We start from the raw sequence: 17389 nt of genomic DNA on the forward strand, positions 1-17389 counted from the left end.
CTTAGCTTGCGTATATAGGATTGTCTACTCCTTCTACTAGTAATTAGTATCTTAGCTACTTATCTTTGCCTTAGCAAGATAAGCTTTGTACTGCAATCTTGCTAGTGTTGCAGCGCTTAAATTAGTTAGCGCTAGGTTATTGCGGAGCACTTAGATAAGTGCTTAGAGGGTTACTCTTCCTTAATTAACAAGCTCTATATAGGCTAGGGTAAGGATCCCTTAATCTACTATATTATTAACCTATATAAAAAGGTTCTAGATTACTAATAACTTTAATGCCTAATCTAATAAGTAGGCTTAGTACTAAGCTATTTAGAGTTTATACTGCTTGCTTATTATGTTAGATAGCGTAATATCTGTTAGCATATTAGGCTTAATAGGTTTATTCTTAAAGTGGTTTTTAGCATCCTAAGTATTAGGGTCTACCTCTGCCTAGATCCCTTTAGTTAGGGCATAGTATCTAAATTGAATGTACTAGGTAGGCCAGTTGGTTAATCTAGTAAGTAGGATATCCCCCTTTAGGATTTGGTCGCTTATGGTGGAAGAGTATTAAGTAAGCTTCTGCTTAAGAAATAGTATAAAGAAAGAGTAAAGCTTGCTAGCTTAGTGTCTAAGTCAAACAATACGCTTAAATAGATAGGACGATCTTTAATAAGGTAAAGCGCGAACTAGGCTTATAACTATAGCAATTTAGATTACTAAGGTTAGGAATAATTTAGGAGATAGATTATTAGATTATATCTACTACGATTAGGCTTATATATATAGAGCTTTAGCTACCCTTACTAGAAGGTAAATAATTAGCAAACCTTCCTTACTAGAGCTCCTGCTTTTTGTTAGGCACTTGGCAGTAAGCTAGCAGTTGATTAGATAGTGGGTTATACAGGGGTATTAATTAGGATTAATCGGATCAAGATGCTCCGTGATCCAGTTAATATCCCTCCTGCAACACTTATTAATATAAAGGTTAGTTTAGGCCTAGGTCTTATTTATACACTAGTAAATACGCTAGAAGGTAATACTAGTAGTAGTAGTAAGCTATATAATATTATTATTGCTATAACTACTATATAAAGGCGTAATAGCAGACTAAAGTAGAAATACTAGAGTACTAGTAGTAGATAGAATAATAGCACTAAGCTAATACTAATTATAAGCGCGTAAGTAGGTAGTAGGGGTAAGTAGAGTAATAGTATTATTAGTTTAAGCCCTTAATATAAGATCCTTAAAATAATAGTAAAGCTAGTAGAACTATAGTATAAACTAGTAATAGGTGCCTTTAGTAGGTTTCCCTATAAAAGTACTAAGAGTCCCCTTTTATATAATATAAAGGTAATCCTCCTAGTAACTATAATAAAACTAAAGCTAGTTATAGAGGGCTTAGTAAATATTAGGATTATTAGTAAGGATAGCTTCTAACTAAGTATAAGTCTTATAGCTATAATAGTAGGACTTATATAAGCGCCCTAGATATAGTTAGAACTTGCTATAAAGAAAATAAAAATTAAGGGGAACTTACTACTACCTTCCTAATAGTTATACTTACTAAAAAGATAAAGCTAGTTAATATACTAATTATAAGGAAGTAGCTTTATAAAGCTACTATTATATTCCTTATTATCTAAGTTACTAGAAATAATAAAGCTACTAAGTAACTATATTTAGGGAGACGCGTGCTAAGCAAAAGTTAGGATAGGAAATATAGGGAGAATATTAGAAGTACGCACCTTATCTTAGTAGGCCTAGTATAAGGTCTAACTACCTTATAGTAGATCCCTACTACTAGTACTAGTAGTAGTAGATAAAGATATAATAGAGGCTAGATAGGTAGGATTAATATAGAAAGGGTAGAGAGAGGGCTAATTAGTAGGGAAAATCTATTATATAACAAAGTAAGTTTAGGAAATTTATAGTAGGGGGGGATAGCTATATTAGAACTTTTATAGTAGGGTGCTAAAATAAGAGTATAAACACTATATACGTATACTACTTAATATATAGGCCTATTATAAATTAGGAAGGAATATAAAGATATAATAATAAAACCTAAGAATATATAGAAATAAAGCCTAAAATAGATTATAGTAGATAAAGATATAATTCTAAACCCCTAGAAAGATAACTTTATAATAGTTTATAGGGGAAGGTTAGGGGTATATAAAGGGCTTAGGCTTATACCTAAGCCTAGGTCTAATATAAGATAGACTAAGTCTAATACTACTACTAAGTAAACACATTACACACCTATAAAAAGGCGTAGAGGGCTTACCTCTCCTTTAAGATACTAAATACTATTATTAACGCTTATTGCATTCTCCCTTAAGGCTAGTCTATAACATAGAAGTATAAGTATAGTATAATAACCTTACTACCTAAGCTTAAATTAACACGCCCTACCCTTATAAGGCTCCTAGCTATCTATATAAGATATAGAGACTTTAAGTAGTACTATAAGAAGTTTAACTACCTAAATACTAAAACTAAATATATATATAGGTAACCTAAAACCCCTAAGTATATAGTAATATACTAAAAGACTAAAGTTATAGCTATCTTTTATAGATAGCTATAATACCTAATCCTACCTCCTAGCTATAAGAGGGAGGGGATTAATTACCTTACTAGTATAATTAATAGCCCTAAGGACTTTAAGGCCTTACTTTAAGTTATAAGGTTCTTTAAGAATATTTATATAAGGTAATACCTCTTACTTACTACTAATACTTTCCTTATCTCTTATAGTCTCCTTAGTTACTCTACTTTCTATACTTTTCCTTAGTATCTAAGGATATAAGAAAAGGTAGCTTTTGCTACCTATAATCTTTATAAATTATTTATATATCTTTAAAAATAGGATATAAAGTAAGGGCCTAAGAACTATTTTACTAATAATCTTTATCTAGCAGAAGAGCTTAGCCTAACAGCCACTAGCGCGCAACTAACTTAACCAGGTCTCTTAGGCAGGTGGCCTACCACCACCAGAAGCCTAGAGCTTGACCTGTCTCTATACCCTAGGGGAGGTTTTATATAGACGTTAAATAACATCAATCAATCAATCAATCTACGTCCCAATCAACATTGCATGTCCGCCCTCTTGCACCCTGTACCCATAAAACTCAGCTCACCTATGATACAATTCCCGGTATTCTTGCCCTATTTACTTGAATTTGGGCATGGCAGGCCTCTTAGCAACCGCCAGAGCAACCCACCCTCCAATCAAGCACAATCCTCCCAATGGCGTCACAGGTCCTAGGAACTTGAAACGCTGGGGGTCGAGAACTAGCAGGTATATGGAGCCGGAGAACATGGTCATGCCAGCGGTGAAGAGGCCCATTGCCATTGTGTTTTGGGGAGCGACAACGGAAGCGAAGGTGAGGACGGCAGAATGTATGAGCTGTGACGTATCATGTGTTGTTAGCTGTCTAGATGGGTGATTGAGCAATTCAGGGGGGAGCAGAAGGGGGAAGATGTACTTGATATTGTGCAGCGGTACCCCAATTCGCAACACGCACGGGATCTGCGATGCGCTGCTTCAGGCCGTGAGCTCCGAAGGCGCCGAGCATGACGCTCGAGGCACCGAAGAGGGTTCCTACTGTCCAAAAAGGTGGCATTTTGATGTATTGAGACGTTGTTTCTGCGCGTGAGGCTTGACCAGCTGGATCACGGTGCGGACGGATCTTGGTCCCGAAGACATGCCAAGCCCGGCCACTCAGTTTGCGGACTTCTCGGAGGAGGGAGCGGGGGTGTGTGGGGGATTCGCGAGATCAGGTGACAGCGCGACTGCACATCCATGAACGTCCAGCCCTCGCAAAGAGTAACACCACTTCTGTCGCACCTCCACATTGCAACGCCAACGATCCAGTCCTCACCATTTCAATATTGAACAACACAATTCAGGCCCATCCGTGCCCAAATCATGACCGACGCGAAGACCAGCACATACGTTACCCTGGTTTCAAGCGACGAATATGAATTCAAAATCTTGCGCTCAGCAGCAACTATCTCAGGGACAATAAAGAAGGCCCTTGATCCCATGTGTATGTTCACTGCCCCATGAAAACGACAAGCTCGCAAAGCTAATCATGTCAACTACCTAGCTGGCTTCCGTGAGAACGCGGAAAATCGTGTCGATCTACCCACGATAAAGTACTCCCCGCGCCGTTAACATGCGATAGCTGGGTGTGACGCTAACATTTCATGCAGCGGCGTCGTGCTTGAAAAAGTCTGCGAGTACTTGTATTACAATCAAAAGCATGCTGGGAGCAAAGATGTCTCTGACATGGACATCCCACCGGAGCTCTGCCTCGAGCTCCTGATAGCGGCTGACTATTTGGATGGTACCTGCGCAATTTCTTCCTGCTTCTATAGGGGCCAAATACTAACATATATAGTGTAAATTCAAGCGCCTCGTGTCCCATGTCCGAATCTAGTAAGCAAGGTCCAGTATCGAAAGGAAACAGTTCATTCGTGGCGGTACTCGCTTAGCCAAGGGTAGAAGAGAGTAGACCTCAAGAGTGATGCAGCGATGCTCTTGCTATGTGAGTACAATTGCTATGGAACGGTCGTGAATGTAATAGTACCAATGACAGGGCTGCGATGTGGGCTTGTGCCGGTTTCAGTTGGTGTTAGAATACAGGCTTTAGGACATCTTTGTCAATATTTTGATGTATCAACGTCAGTTTCTTGCACCTAACTTTCACGCTCGCTTTTGTTTTTGGTTTCGCTATCTCATGTTATAATCAACTATATATTTTCAACAAACCTCCCTCTTCGCTCGCCGAGCTTAAAATCTTCATGATCAGTCTGGCCTATTTTCTTTCCACGATACCATTGGCGTCACTAGAACTCCCACACACTACCACGGACGCAACAGTGATAAAATACACTTTGGATTCGGTTAAGCCTGCTTTGCGCACTGTCAAGTTTGCGGTAACCCAACAGCGGAATGGACAGCGCGGAAGAAGCAATCATCGCGCCCGTCAACGCTATTAGCTACTGTAGGTTGTGTGAGCACCTCACAGAAGCCCTTGAATGAGTTCGAATACAGACATCAAAGCCATTTTGATCTACCTGGCCGCAGGCATATTGTCTTCCACTGTAAATAAGACCCGGAGGAATTCTACGCACCGTGGTAGAATTGTCGCCTACAAGGATTAAATTAGGTAAACAAATCGCATGAATAGTCCTGGAAAGAAGGCTCCTGGCGATTCTAGATAATAGGCAAAACAAACCCGGCTAGGTAGCCACGATTTCAGGACGAAGTATGAAGAAATCCGAGGTGGAGAATGGCCAGGCGTCACTGATATGAGGGCACTGTGTGTTCGGTGAATAGAAATGGGAATATGGACTTGTGACGAGCTGCCAAGCTTCAAGGAGCGTTGATATGTTGCAAGGTAAGGTGAATTATCAAGATGAAGATCTACGATATTGTACGAAGGCATGTGGGATCTTTGAAAGCATTATGCTTTGCTAATTTGTTGTCCCATACAGTGGTACAATGAGAGCTAGGCGACCTATAGCTTTTCATCCATCGTTATGACTGAGATCTTGGAACGCAACAATGTGCTCCCGGACTCTATTGGTGCTTTTCATGTAAAGCACCTGGTCTTCTGAATCCTCATCAGAAGAAACATCTTTTTCTTGGTGCTGGCTGTCTCTTCTTTCCACGCGGGAGCCCTTGTCGTCCTTGACATCTGCGATGGTGAAGAAGATATGCATTTCTTTAAATGGGTTATCGCCGGTGCAGATTGTGACTTTGGTGATATGCTTAATGCCCAATTCGGCCTTGTGTGAAAGCAGCATGTGTGCAATTGTTGCACCAATCGGAGAACCTAAGGTGTATTAATACAGAAGTTCTCGGGCCATCGTGGTGAATAAGCCAAATTGTTTGGATGGACTGTACCAATCAATGCCTTTCCTTCCTCCGTTTCTGCAGAGAAACTCGTCCCCGGCCACAACTTCAAGGTGTTTACATGGACGTTCCTTAGAGCGCGAGAGACTAGAAGTACTGTGCGTTCGTTGATGACCAAGTATGCCCCATAGACTTGGATGTTCTTGACATTTGGATTGTCGCGAACCCAGAAACCCCAGAAGATGTCGGAAACGAAGCGTAGTTCGGGAAGCTCACCAGGCGCTGCTTGTCTGTGCCAGGCCCCAAATACTGATGTTGCAGGGTTTCCAAGGTTTTTTGCTATAATGGCTAGGTAGAGAGCATCAGCATGCGCACACGTCTTTGCGGTAGAGAATCATATTCACCTCCATCGATCTTGTTCATGGCGAAGTGATAGTATGCGCCAGTAGACTGTATGACTTCATTAGGTATTCCTAACCTATAGAAGAGAGTGAAACAAGCATACCGTATACTTCCTGCCGTCAACCCAATAATGCTGGTCTCGAAATTGCTTCGTTGGCGAATTCTCGTCGCGTGGATCTACCAGGTCGTTCTCGTCATAGTGCGAAACATTAATGCATTGGTTGTTCCCACCCGATGGATGACCCTCGTCATCAAAAGCTGGGTCGGGGTTTAGTCCTTGGCCTTCAAATGCCTCCGTCAGGCCCTGACGTCTCCAGTCGCATTCCCAGCCTTCGTCCCAGTCGGTGATGTGCCAGTACCACTTCGCGAGATCATCTGGTCCAGTGTGTTAGCTTGATAAGAGCTGATTTGAGGACCCCGGTTTAATCTACTCTTGAGATCACCGGCCCATCTGCTCGCAGCAGAAGGTGGACTTCGCGAGTCATCGAGAAGGTAGCCCGCGCCCTGGTCCGTGGCTTCCATGAGACATGTAAGCTGCAGGCCCTTGTCGACATATTGCCTCCACTGAGCATCACTGGCAAATACGTCAGGATTGAAATCTATACCACTTAGTTCTGGAGCAGTTCCATTGGTTCCGCGAATCGATCGGCGAGTGTGAAGGTCAGCAGGAGCACTGGATGTCGCAGGCGGATTGGCAAGCACTCGACCCGCCAGAAGGCCGACAGCTATCGCGACTGTGAAAGGTAGCTTCATGAGGCAGATAAAATAACCCGGCGAAAGTGGTGGTGAAAAGAAAGTGGAAGTGCGCACACTTTAGCAGGAAGGAGCACCCCACGTTGCGCTGGGACCCTTTGGTGTCAGCAAACGGTACGGATGCTGATTCACCTTCACCTCGATCTCTCCTAGATATCTGTGAATTCGTTTATTAGAAAAAGCCCGCAGCAGATGAATTAAGAGGCCTACCTGTCACCATCGCCATATCTCATGTCCACAATGCCGCATCTGCCAAAGAAGGTCACGGCCGAGGCGAAAGCAGCCATGATAGCCCATCTCCAGCTTGAGTGCCACACTGCCTTTTCTGAATCTCCTAAACTCTTACTGATTTGATGCCAGTGGAAGCACGCAAAGAGAAGCTGGGAGTACAATGCGAAGCGCAATGCGCCAGTCTCAGCTCGCACCTTGAGCGTCGTGTTAATCGTATCTCGCCTACCAAACGCCAGACCGTAGTAAAGGACATTCTAAACATCCCTATTCCCTCCTGGAGACCTGTGGCACGACGTTGATGGAACAGGCTGTGTTTCAAGAAAGTTTGCTTTTCTTTGCAGGTACGACTACCTCTTCTTTGGTCTTCTTTCACTGCTCGCTTCGGATTCTTCGTGCAAATAACATCGGTCTTCGTCTTCACTACGGTACAAAACCGGTTTACAGTAGCCATATTTGTCTAAAGTAGACTAAGAAGTGGTTTAGGTAGAAGAAGTAAACCTAAATAGGGTTTATTATACCATGTATTCCACAAAAGTAAACTACTTTTATTTCTACTTCTATTAATCTACTAGTATTAGTAATAACTAGTTTCCTACTAACTATTTAAGTATTTTACCCCTCCTTTCTTTGATCTTCTTCACCACCTCTACCACCACCTCTACCACCACCTCTACCACCTCTATCACCACCTCTACCACCACCTCTACCACCACCTCTACCACCACCTCTACCACCACCTCTACCACCACCTCTACCACCTCTATCACCACCTCTATCACCACCTCTATCACCACCTCTACCACCACCTCTACCACCACCTCTACCACCACCTCTATCACCACCTCTACCATCACCTCTACCACCTCTATCACCACCTCTACCATCACCTCTACCACCTCTATCACCACCTCTATCACCACCTCTATTATCACCACCTCCTATTAATATCATGACTCATTATTATGTCATCTGTACGTATAGCGTGAAGCTAATCTTCTCTACCCCTTTTAGTCTTAGTTAGGTATTATAGCGTATAATAGAAATAAAACTACTTTTATGCTTAATTTAAACCCCTACTATAAAAGTAAACCACCACTTTAAACCTATTTACGGGTATACACGAGGTCAGTTTACACCTATATAGTAAACCCCTAGCGTACCATTCTACAGTAAACAATTTTTTACCGTAGTGCTTGTTTATATCAATCATATAACAACGCGGCAGCACGGGAGTAGCAATAAACTACAGAAACTCTGTTGGCGGCGAGATGTTTGCTTTGTATATAATACAGAGTCAAAGAGACGGAGAGATCGAAAACGCAGTCGGCCTGCAGTGGGCAGGTAGTCTACCTCTAAGCCAACCGGGGTGAAGACTATGAGAGAGAAGAATGAGAAGAGGTCTTTTGCAACAGCCAGGTTCCAGCCAAATCTAGATTTGGCCATGTCTAGTGATATTGGCGAAGGGCGATCAGTCCGATGAGATATCCCATCTGCCCAATCCACCTTGGCAGTCCCCCCGTAGCTTAGCTAGCGTGCGCGCCCCCACGCCCGTCGGCATCCAACCCTCATCAATCCCCGACACCTTTTTTTCCCACCAGCTCTCACTGCGCAACGCGACCACCACGAAATCGCAAATCTCCTTTCTCACACATTCGACCTCGCACATCCGCCGAAATGGCGCCAATACAAGCAGACAACACATGCCTACTGTACAAGGAAAGAATAGCGCAATACGTCTCCCTCCCGCCTTCTTGCCTTTCAACTCCACTCCCAGCCCTCTGCGCAAGCATATTCTCGCCTCTACTCTTGAGCTACTTTCCCCCAGCACGCGGAATCGTACTAGCATACGAGGACGTTGAATTGCGCGATTCACCTCCACCGCCACCATCAAACAAGTCTGCCGCACAACGGCAACAACAACGGCAACAAGAAAGCGACTCGGACGATGCGCCCAGCCCGGACCCCATCCTTCTCCTCCATCACATCGACGAATACGCCTCCCCTTTTCTCTGGGCAACAGCCACCTTCCTCGTCTTCCGCCCAACCCTCCACGCTCCCTTGACGGGAACCCTGACCCACCAATCCCGCACCCACATCACGCTCTCTTACCTCAACACCTTCCCCGTCAGTGTCCTTGCCGCACACCTACCCTCCACATGGTCCTGGCAAGTCGATAGCAACACCGCCACCACCACGGCCGCCCGGTATAAAAATGGCTGGGATGGGAGGTTGAGGGACGAGGGCGGGTGCTGGGTGATTGAGGGGGAAGGCAAGGCGGAGAGTGGGAGGAGTGTGGAGGTGAGGATTAGGGATTTCGATGGTAGGTTAGATGGCAAAGGCAAGGGAAAAGGGTTTTTGAGGATTGAGGGGAGTTTGCTGGGCAAGGACGAGGAGGCAGAGAGGTTGCAAAAGGGAAAGGAGAGGGCGTGATGTACGGCAGCGCTGCTTTGCGCCTGGCTCCGTAAATTTGATCGGAGGAATAGAAAAGGACATGAGTGTTGAATTGTACGATGACGGTCTTGTTGGTCGCGGTCAGGTCTGAAGGAACGATCCTGCATGGATTGGGCGTTCAGCGGTGTTTTCATTTGCGTTCTCCTTGGCTCTGGACGTCAAAGACGTAGTGGCATTCTGAGTCTTATCGGCTTCAATCATATAAATACATTTTCTTCCGTCCCTGAAATATAGATTTCAAACTCCGTGATATATGCCGGGTATATTGTTCACGATTCACATCAGCCTTGGCCCACTGCCTGTCGTCTATCCACCTACCCACCATAAACTTCCCTCCTTGACTTCTCCATCTACCACCCATACCAACACAACAAAAACTCCTACAAATACTCCTTCTTCCGTCCCGTCCTCGTATACTGATTTAGATGCCACTCTACATCGCCCTCCTTATTCTCCAGCGTGCCCGCGCGGATCTCAAACAAGCGCATACTCATACGGGGCCCGACTTCTGCAAGCTCGACTTGCTGATAGCCTGTTTTGACAAAGACGTGGTGGCGGACTTCGATGGTGTCTTCGATGTTTTTGAAGCTGATTTTGCTCGGGTTAGAAGGAAGGTGCTGGAGACGTGGTGGAAATGAAGGGGAGAGGATGGTATGGGAGAGGGATATGACAAGACTTACGTGACTACACGGGACCCGACTTTGGCATTCGCTTCCCGTGGTGGAAATAGATGTTTAATGATCTGCACCACGCGCTTCCCTAGCTTCGTACCGAACCCCTCAAAGATGAGATGCGGATAGCTTTCACTAACAGTACCACGCGATGCATTCGGTATATCCGCTCGCAACACCACATTATGCAGACTGAAGCTCGCTGTTGGCCCATGTGGGAAATGGCTCACGGTAAGCGCAGTCGGCGTACCACGATGTTCATGCAGTAGTATGACGTCGCTGAGTCCGCTCGCCTGCGCACTGCTCACCAAGTTGCCCAGCACCAAGTTTCCGCGATTCAGTCGTATGGCCGTGGGCAGCAGGAGGCGAATTTCCTTTGCAAAAGTGCCGAGGCGAGAACTGGGGTCGCGCGAGGTGGTGACGAGGACTCGTGGGTCAACGACGCCGCTGAGTTGAGCATATTCATCGTCAAGTTGAAGTTCGTCTTCTGCAGTGCGGTCTGTGCGTGTTTCGTCGTATTTGTAGTCGGCGCGGAGGGTCGTGTCGTCTGCGACGTTGCGGTCGAGCGGTTTGCCGGTTGCGAGGGAGGCTTTGAGGGCAGCACGTTTAGAGGCTAATTCGGCGTCGCGGAGGGTGAGGGCTCGCCGATAGAGGTAGTCGCGGCGTTCGCGGGCTTGTTTGCGTATCATCATTGTGGTTTGTGCTGGGTGTGGGAGTGGGAGGTTAAGAGATGTGACTTTATAGAAGTGGACTGTTAGTGCCGACCGGTCAAGGAAGCGAGTGAGCCTTCAGAGACGATCAAGAGAATGACGCACTTCAAACCCAGAGCACTTGGGGAGACAAAAATTGGGTGAAAGCGTGAAATTGACGTTGGCGAAAGCTATCCACGAAGTATTCCAAGGTGGAATCTTTTTGGTGCACGGGCCATCCGACGCAGATGAGTAACTTATCCACCAGTCCATCAGCCACTGTCCGTCGTTGTCGTAGGGCTGAACAAGGCTAACCTTAATCGACATGTGGCTGAACGACTTCACATGCAAGCTCAGGCTCAAGCAAACAAGCCCACAACAATCCAGAGTACTATAATGAGGGTTGTAGGGCATCAATTCTCCATCCAAGCAGCTGTAAATCAGCTTCAGCTAGGCCGAAACCTCCTTCTCATACCTATACACACTGGATCTAACGCCAGGTCATCTCAGACCCAAATCAGTTCTCAACGCCAGTATATAGCCCAATCATGTGACATTAATCATGGACGCCTCTCTGTACTTTGAGGCAAGGTCCTGACCAGCTGCCATTTTCATCTCCGGCCAGCCTTCTGTAGCTCCTTGCGCTGAATTTTTGTGACGACGGCTTGGAGTGCCTGCCTGATCTCGCCCTTCTTGAATTGCGACAGGTCGTAGTAATTTGGTGAAATGTCCTACCATGTGTTAGAATCAACTTCCCACATCGTTCCGGTGTGAAGGGGAGACAACTGACCAGCAACCACTCCGGCTTGACACTCGTCACCGTGCGAATGTAGTTCTTCGTGGTGAGCACAAACTCGTTGTAAATAACCCACTCGCTGTCCTCTGCAAGTACTGTGCTAGGATGCAAAAGCACATTTTGCTCATCCTTGACAGTGATGTACGACTTGCTATTGCCATCACGCTTGGCTACCTGCATGAAGAAGCCTGCTACAAGGGCACGCTGAATATTCTCGTAGTATGTCTTATTCTCAAAGGGAGTGGACATGAGTTCGAGCTCCTCACGCTCCATGATGCGCTTCAGTTGCAGGCGGACGTTGTCGGCTTGTTGCAGCGCACGATAGGATAGGAAGTGATCGTGACACCATTGCTTAGGGTTCGCCTGGGCCTCCTCACCCTTGAATGCGTGATAGACGTTGAGCATGGTCAGATGATCTCCCTTAGGGTGTGCGAAGAATTGCTTCATCTCGTCAGCGCGCTTGCGGTTGTTCGCCGGGCGGACGAAGATTTGCGGGACGGAGAGGAGTGCGGTGAGCGACAGAATCTCATTGGAGCAGTAGAACTCGGGTGATGTGATGAGCATGACTGCCAATGCAGGATCGAGGGGGAACTGCGACGCCAGACTCCCGAGTTGAGTCAATTCGCCTTCGTCGTCGAGACAGGCCAGGTAGTTCAACTCCTCCAGGGCACGCATGAGCGTCTCGGGCGCGGGCGGATCCATCAAGTCGAAATGTACCAAGTCGTCGACACCCAGCTTCTTCAGCTCGAGTACCGTGCTGGCCAAGTTGGAACGGAGAATCTCGGGGTAGGTCTGCTCGATGAGCTCCTTCTTGAACGCTTGCTCAGTGTACAAACGGAAGCATTTACCAGGTCGCGTACGACCGGCACGACCAGCTCGCTGTTGTGCAGATGCTTTGGAGATGGGCGATACAAGCAGTGACTCGACACGGATGCGGGGATTGTATACTTTTTGCTTGCTGAAACCAGGGTCGACGACGTACACGATACCGTCAATGGTAAGCGATGTTTCGGCGATGTTGGTGGAGACGATGACTTTTCGGCCAGGTCGTCCCCCAGGTGTGGATGGAGGTGGGGCAGGGCTGAAGATCTTCTGCTGTTGCGCGGGTGGCAGAGTACCATAGAGCGGGTATACAACGAGGGGACCTGCACCGCCCTCGCGGGTCAGATCCTGCGCTTCCAGGTTGATCTTCCTGCAAGCATCCTCAATCTCTTCCTCACCAGTCAGGAACAACAGGATATCACCCTCGGGCTCGGTGGCGTGGATCTGGAGTACGGTTCGCAGGGCAGCCTCGACGTAATCGCGTTCGGGGGCAGGGGTGTAGAAGACCTCGACTGGGTGCGTTCGACCCGGTACGGCGAGTAGGGGTGCATTGTGGAAGTACTTTTGGAACTTTGTGGCGTCGAGTGTGGCGCTCATGATGATGAGCTTCAAGTCCTTGCGCCTAAGGACGACCTCCTTCAACAAACCCATGAGAATATCGGTGGCCAGGGTACGCTCGTGAGCCTCATCGAGAATGATGGTGCTGTAGCGGGTGAGGTTGTTGTCGTGCATGGCCTCACGCAGCAACATTCCGTCCGTCATGTACTTGAGGATGGTGTTTGGCCCAGTCCTGTCTTCGAAACGGATGCTGTACCCAACTTCCTCGCCCAACTCAACGTCCATCTCCTCTGCGACACGCTGTGCGACGGACATGGCGGCGACTCGACGAGGCTGGGTGCAAGCCACCATCTGCGCGCTCTGCTGGGGGAGATCGTCGAAGAGGACGAACTGCGGAATCTGTGTCGTCTTTCCAGAACCAGTCTCGCCGACGAAGACGAGGATTTGCGATTCCTGGTAGAGCTTAAGGAACTCATCTCTGTAGGCTCGTGTTAGTTTACGGTGGGCATGGCATGGCCGCACTGGCCAAAGTCGGTGGGTGAATTACCTTTGCTGGTGGACAGGCAAGCCTCGGCGTGTCTTGAGAATGCTCATGTACTTGCTCGATAGCGGCCGTCCAGTGAAGGGATTGTCGGGGCCATCTTCGGCGGCCGTGGCCTGCTTGGTGGTGGTGGCATGGCGCTTGAAGCCGGCCAAACCTGCGCCTATCGCGCTGTACTCGCTGTTCTCGCTCTTGCCGGCCTGCTCGCTGTCCCAATGCGCCAGATATGGGTTGGCCTTTGACTCTTCGCCATTTCCCTCGGTCTTGACGCGCTTGACCCGGGCGCTGTCGTCGTCGTGCGAATCGCGCTTGGTCATGGCTGTCATCTCGAGAGAATCTCCGGTCCCCTGTGACGGTTGTCGACTCTGTCCAGTGACAGTCAGTGTGTTTCTGCTGCCGTTGCTGTCAAAGCTGTCAAAGCTGTCAAAGCTGTCAAAGCTGTAAGTGAGCAGAGGCAAGAAGGGAAAATGGCGGTCGAGTCGGCCTGTGGGCTGTCGCGCATTTGGACGAGGCGGCGGCTGAACAAAAAAGTTGCCAGGAAGCTAACCCAGTCGACTAGCGTCACCTCTCCTGCAAGGGCACACACACTGACACCTACTGTCCTCTCTTCCCTCTTTCATTTCTTCTTTTGCAGAGTCCAGTCCCTGCATTCTCTTCCCCTCCTCGCCTCATTATTGCCTGTCAACGCAGTGAAATACCGTACCGGTACGGTACACGCGGAGAGTTGACATACACAGTGACTACCCGTACCTACACCTACACCTACCTACCCATCTGACCCCGCGGGAGTCCCACATCACAAACTTCGAAATTCTCGAACGACAACGTCTACCTAGCAACGTACACACGTTAACTCTGTAGAGTTTTGTCGTGCCTCTACTCTCTACCTTTTTCCTTCTGTCTCTTTCTTTTTTGCGCAAGGGAAACGGTTCATCTTCGCAGTAGGTATGGACTATTCAGACAGCATGGACGAATCCACGCCCGTCTTCTATATTGGCCAGCACGAGCGCAAGCGGACCCTGGACATCTCCGCTGAGCTGGCTCAGCATGCTCAAGATCTGGGCGTGAGTGTCCCACAATGAGCACAGTCGAGACTTTTCTGGGGAGCTGACCAGACTCAGTACGACATGCTAACCAGCCCCATCACCAATGACCATTTCCATACCCGTGTTTTGAGTCTTCTGAATTCCTACACCCACAGCCTTTCGGATCCATTACAAACACAGCCGCTTCCGCTAATCCCTGCCTTGGGCCATGCAGACACACCCCTGGGGCCAAGTGATACCATAGGCCAACTAGTAACCTTTACCAGCTCTTGGATCGACCTTTCTTCCCCAGATCCTGTCATTGCCCATTTGTCGCGACAAGTCTTCCACCTTGAAATCGCCTATGCGGCTTTCTGTGGAGCCACCAATGTCGTTGTACAGGGGCCGCGACTATCCCACGGGCAAAATGGAGTCTCTCAATTTGCCCGATCTATCAAGGAGGCTCTGGCGTCTGCGTCCTACATTTCGCTGCATATTCAGCTCCCTATGGATGGTTCAAGATCAAATGTGGATGAAGACGATCTGGCCGACTTGGCTCGTTTTGCTAGATCAGAGTTCCAAGTCAACAAGGAAGCCAAGAATATCAACCCATGGAGTTCGTGGGAGGCATGGGACACCATTAGGTCCATCTGTAAATACCACAACAGATTGTCGATAGGTACGAAACAGCATTTTTTTTGGCAGCACTACAGTCGTAAATTCTACGAATTGATTGCTCACCCTGGCACTAACTGTTCCCATTATTAGCACTCGACCTTCCCCGTCGGCTACCTTCTCTGGCACTACAGTCAAGGTGGTTCTCCGAGCCAGTCCGCCTGCTCAACATCCCTTCATCATCTTTTCTTGTTAACGCACGCCAATCTTACGTACTCTCCAAAGCGCACCAAGCTTTCATCTTCCGATGTATGCGCTTACAGCGTGGACCATGGTTGCTTCTCTCCGACATTGGTCAGCTCCCAGGCATTGATGACCCTGATATGATCATGTCCTACTCAACCGGACATATCTCACCACGAACAGCAGAAGATGCACCAAGTCCTGACTCCTCGGTTGAAACTGCACCCACTCCTGCAGAGGCAGCCCAACTGGCACAGAAACTGGGAAAGAAGATGAGCAGCCACAATGACCCAACACCTCATTTGAGCTACCTCCGATACTTGCAGCGAAATCAACCACCCAAGAGCCAGATTGAGAGGTTTGGAGGAGGGTTTCAGGACTATCTTCAGAGCCCACTTCAGCCACTCACGGATAACCTCGAGTCCATCACCTATGAAGTATTCGAGAAGGATCCCATCAAGTACGCATGGTACGAACGGGCAATCGCACAAGCGCTGCAAGACTGGCAAAGTCAGCGAAGGTCAACTAGTTCTATCAACGGGGCTGTTGTCATTGCTGTGGTTGGTTCAGGTCGTGGTCCCCTTGTTACACGCGCATTGAATGCGAGCGCGAGTACTGGTGTGCCAGTCCAAGTCTACGCCATTGAGAAAAATCCCAATGCCTATGTCCTTCTTCAGCGCCACAACATAGAGAGATGGAAAGGCCGTGTCACGGTAGTGAAGACTGACATGCGCGCCTGGAAAGGACCCACCCAATCGGATGGCACATTTGGCAAAGTCGACATACTCGTCAGCGAACTCCTCGGCTCTTTTGCAGACAACGAGCTCTCCCCCGAATGTCTCGACGGCGTACAGCACGTCCTGAATCCTGATCATGGAATATCCATCCCGTCTAGCTATACCGCACACTTTACACCTATCGCGACACCCAAGCTCTGGGCCGATCTGTACAGCAGAAGTACTAGCATCGATCCCAATGCCTTTGATATCCCTTGGGTCGTCATGCTCACCCAACTCGACTACCTCTCTACATCCCCCACCGAGACCTCGGCCTCCCAACAGCTGACCAACGGCACCAAAATGCACAAGTTCAATCTCGAAGCCCCGCTCGCTCCCGTCGTAAAAACAGCGTGGGAATTTTCACATCCTCTGCCTACATCTATACTCGCGCAGTCATCTTTGCGTAGAGGTGGTTCCGCTGTTGGCGGTGGTGGTGGCTTGATGGGCGGCGACGGCGCAAACGAACACAACTACCGGTACTGTAAGACTGCTTTCCCGATCCAAGAGCAAGGCGTTTGCCATGGACTCGGTGGGTACTTTGAGACAGTGTTGTACAGTGGATCCGATGGCCCTGTCGAGTTGAGCACAAATCCAGTGACGATGGAAGCGAAGAGCAAAGACATGATCAGTTGGTTTCCAATCCTCTTTCCGCTCAAGGTATGTATCGAATCCTCTTGAATCACGACATCACACAGTAAGTTGGGGAAAATGCTGACAGATGACTATAGAATCCCATGCAACTCCCCGCCAACTCCGAAATCGAAGTCAGTTTCTGGCGCCAAACAGATGATAGAAAGGTGTGGTATGAATGGCTGATTGAAAGCTACATGACGATCAATGGTCAGAGAATACGGCTTTCTGTGTCGGACTTGCATAGCAGTAAGTCGAATGGGTGTATGATGTAGTGCATACCCTTGGTTCAATTGAATAGTTAGAGTCATCTCTGGTTACATACAATGCAA

The 17389-nt window shown here is 47.8% G+C and overlaps 7 protein-coding genes across 7 annotated transcripts; 3 read left to right on the top strand and 4 right to left on the bottom strand.

Moving 5' to 3' along the window:
- Window positions 1–2832: 2832 nt before the first annotated feature.
- IAQ61_005728 (uncharacterized protein) lies at window positions 2833–3719 on the bottom strand (the record flags this gene model as incomplete). The annotated part of the gene is made up of 2 exons (XM_003836240.2): window positions 2833–3394; window positions 3474–3719. Coding segments are annotated over 2 exons (483 nt in total), but the record flags the coding sequence as incomplete, so codon positions are not given.
- Window positions 3720–3816: 97 nt separating this feature from the next.
- IAQ61_005729 (uncharacterized protein) lies at window positions 3817–4782 on the top strand. The gene is made up of 4 exons (XM_003836239.2): window positions 3817–4037; window positions 4098–4146; window positions 4204–4337; window positions 4392–4782. The coding sequence occupies exons 1-4, from the start codon at window positions 3917–3919 to the stop codon at window positions 4394–4396; spliced, it is 309 nt and encodes a 102-aa protein (XP_003836287.1). The 5' UTR covers window positions 3817–3916; the 3' UTR covers window positions 4397–4782.
- A 741-nt stretch (window positions 4783–5523) lies between these two features.
- IAQ61_005730 (uncharacterized protein) lies at window positions 5524–7458 on the bottom strand (the record flags this gene model as incomplete). Its single annotated transcript, XM_066096913.1, has 7 exons — window positions 5524–5831; window positions 5903–6190; window positions 6229–6301; window positions 6357–6628; window positions 6685–7064; window positions 7089–7163; window positions 7217–7458. Coding segments are annotated over 7 exons (1638 nt in total), but the record flags the coding sequence as incomplete, so codon positions are not given.
- Window positions 7459–8911: 1453 nt separating this feature from the next.
- IAQ61_005731 (uncharacterized protein) lies at window positions 8912–9667 on the top strand (the record flags this gene model as incomplete). The annotated part of the gene is made up of 1 exon (XM_003836235.1): window positions 8912–9667. One exon carries the CDS (start codon window positions 8912–8914, stop codon window positions 9665–9667), a length of 756 nt encoding a protein of 251 aa, XP_003836283.1.
- Window positions 9668–10068: 401 nt separating this feature from the next.
- Window positions 10069–11051, bottom strand: IAQ61_005732 (uncharacterized protein; the record flags this gene model as incomplete). The annotated part of the gene is made up of 2 exons (XM_003836234.1): window positions 10069–10276; window positions 10369–11051. The coding sequence occupies 2 exons, from the start codon at window positions 11049–11051 to the stop codon at window positions 10069–10071; spliced, it is 891 nt and encodes a 296-aa protein (XP_003836282.1).
- Window positions 11052–11659: 608 nt separating this feature from the next.
- Window positions 11660–14082, bottom strand: PRP43_1 (DEAH-box ATP-dependent RNA helicase prp43; the record flags this gene model as incomplete). Its single annotated transcript, XM_003836232.2, has 3 exons — window positions 11660–11779; window positions 11839–13702; window positions 13772–14082. 3 exons carry the CDS (start codon window positions 14080–14082, stop codon window positions 11660–11662), a joined length of 2295 nt encoding a protein of 764 aa, XP_003836280.2.
- An 810-nt stretch (window positions 14083–14892) lies between these two features.
- On the top strand, window positions 14893–17105 carry IAQ61_005734 (uncharacterized protein; the record flags this gene model as incomplete). Its single annotated transcript, XM_003836231.2, has 2 exons — window positions 14893–15469; window positions 15559–17105. The coding sequence occupies 2 exons, from the start codon at window positions 14893–14895 to the stop codon at window positions 17103–17105; spliced, it is 2124 nt and encodes a 707-aa protein (XP_003836279.2).
- Between the last annotated feature and the right edge of the window lie 284 nt (window positions 17106–17389).

The sequence above is a fragment of the Plenodomus lingam genome, assembly GCF_022343315.1.
Source record: "Plenodomus lingam strain CAN1 chromosome Unknown contig_23, whole genome shotgun sequence".
Lineage (NCBI taxonomy): Eukaryota > Fungi > Ascomycota > Dothideomycetes > Pleosporales > Leptosphaeriaceae > Plenodomus > Plenodomus lingam.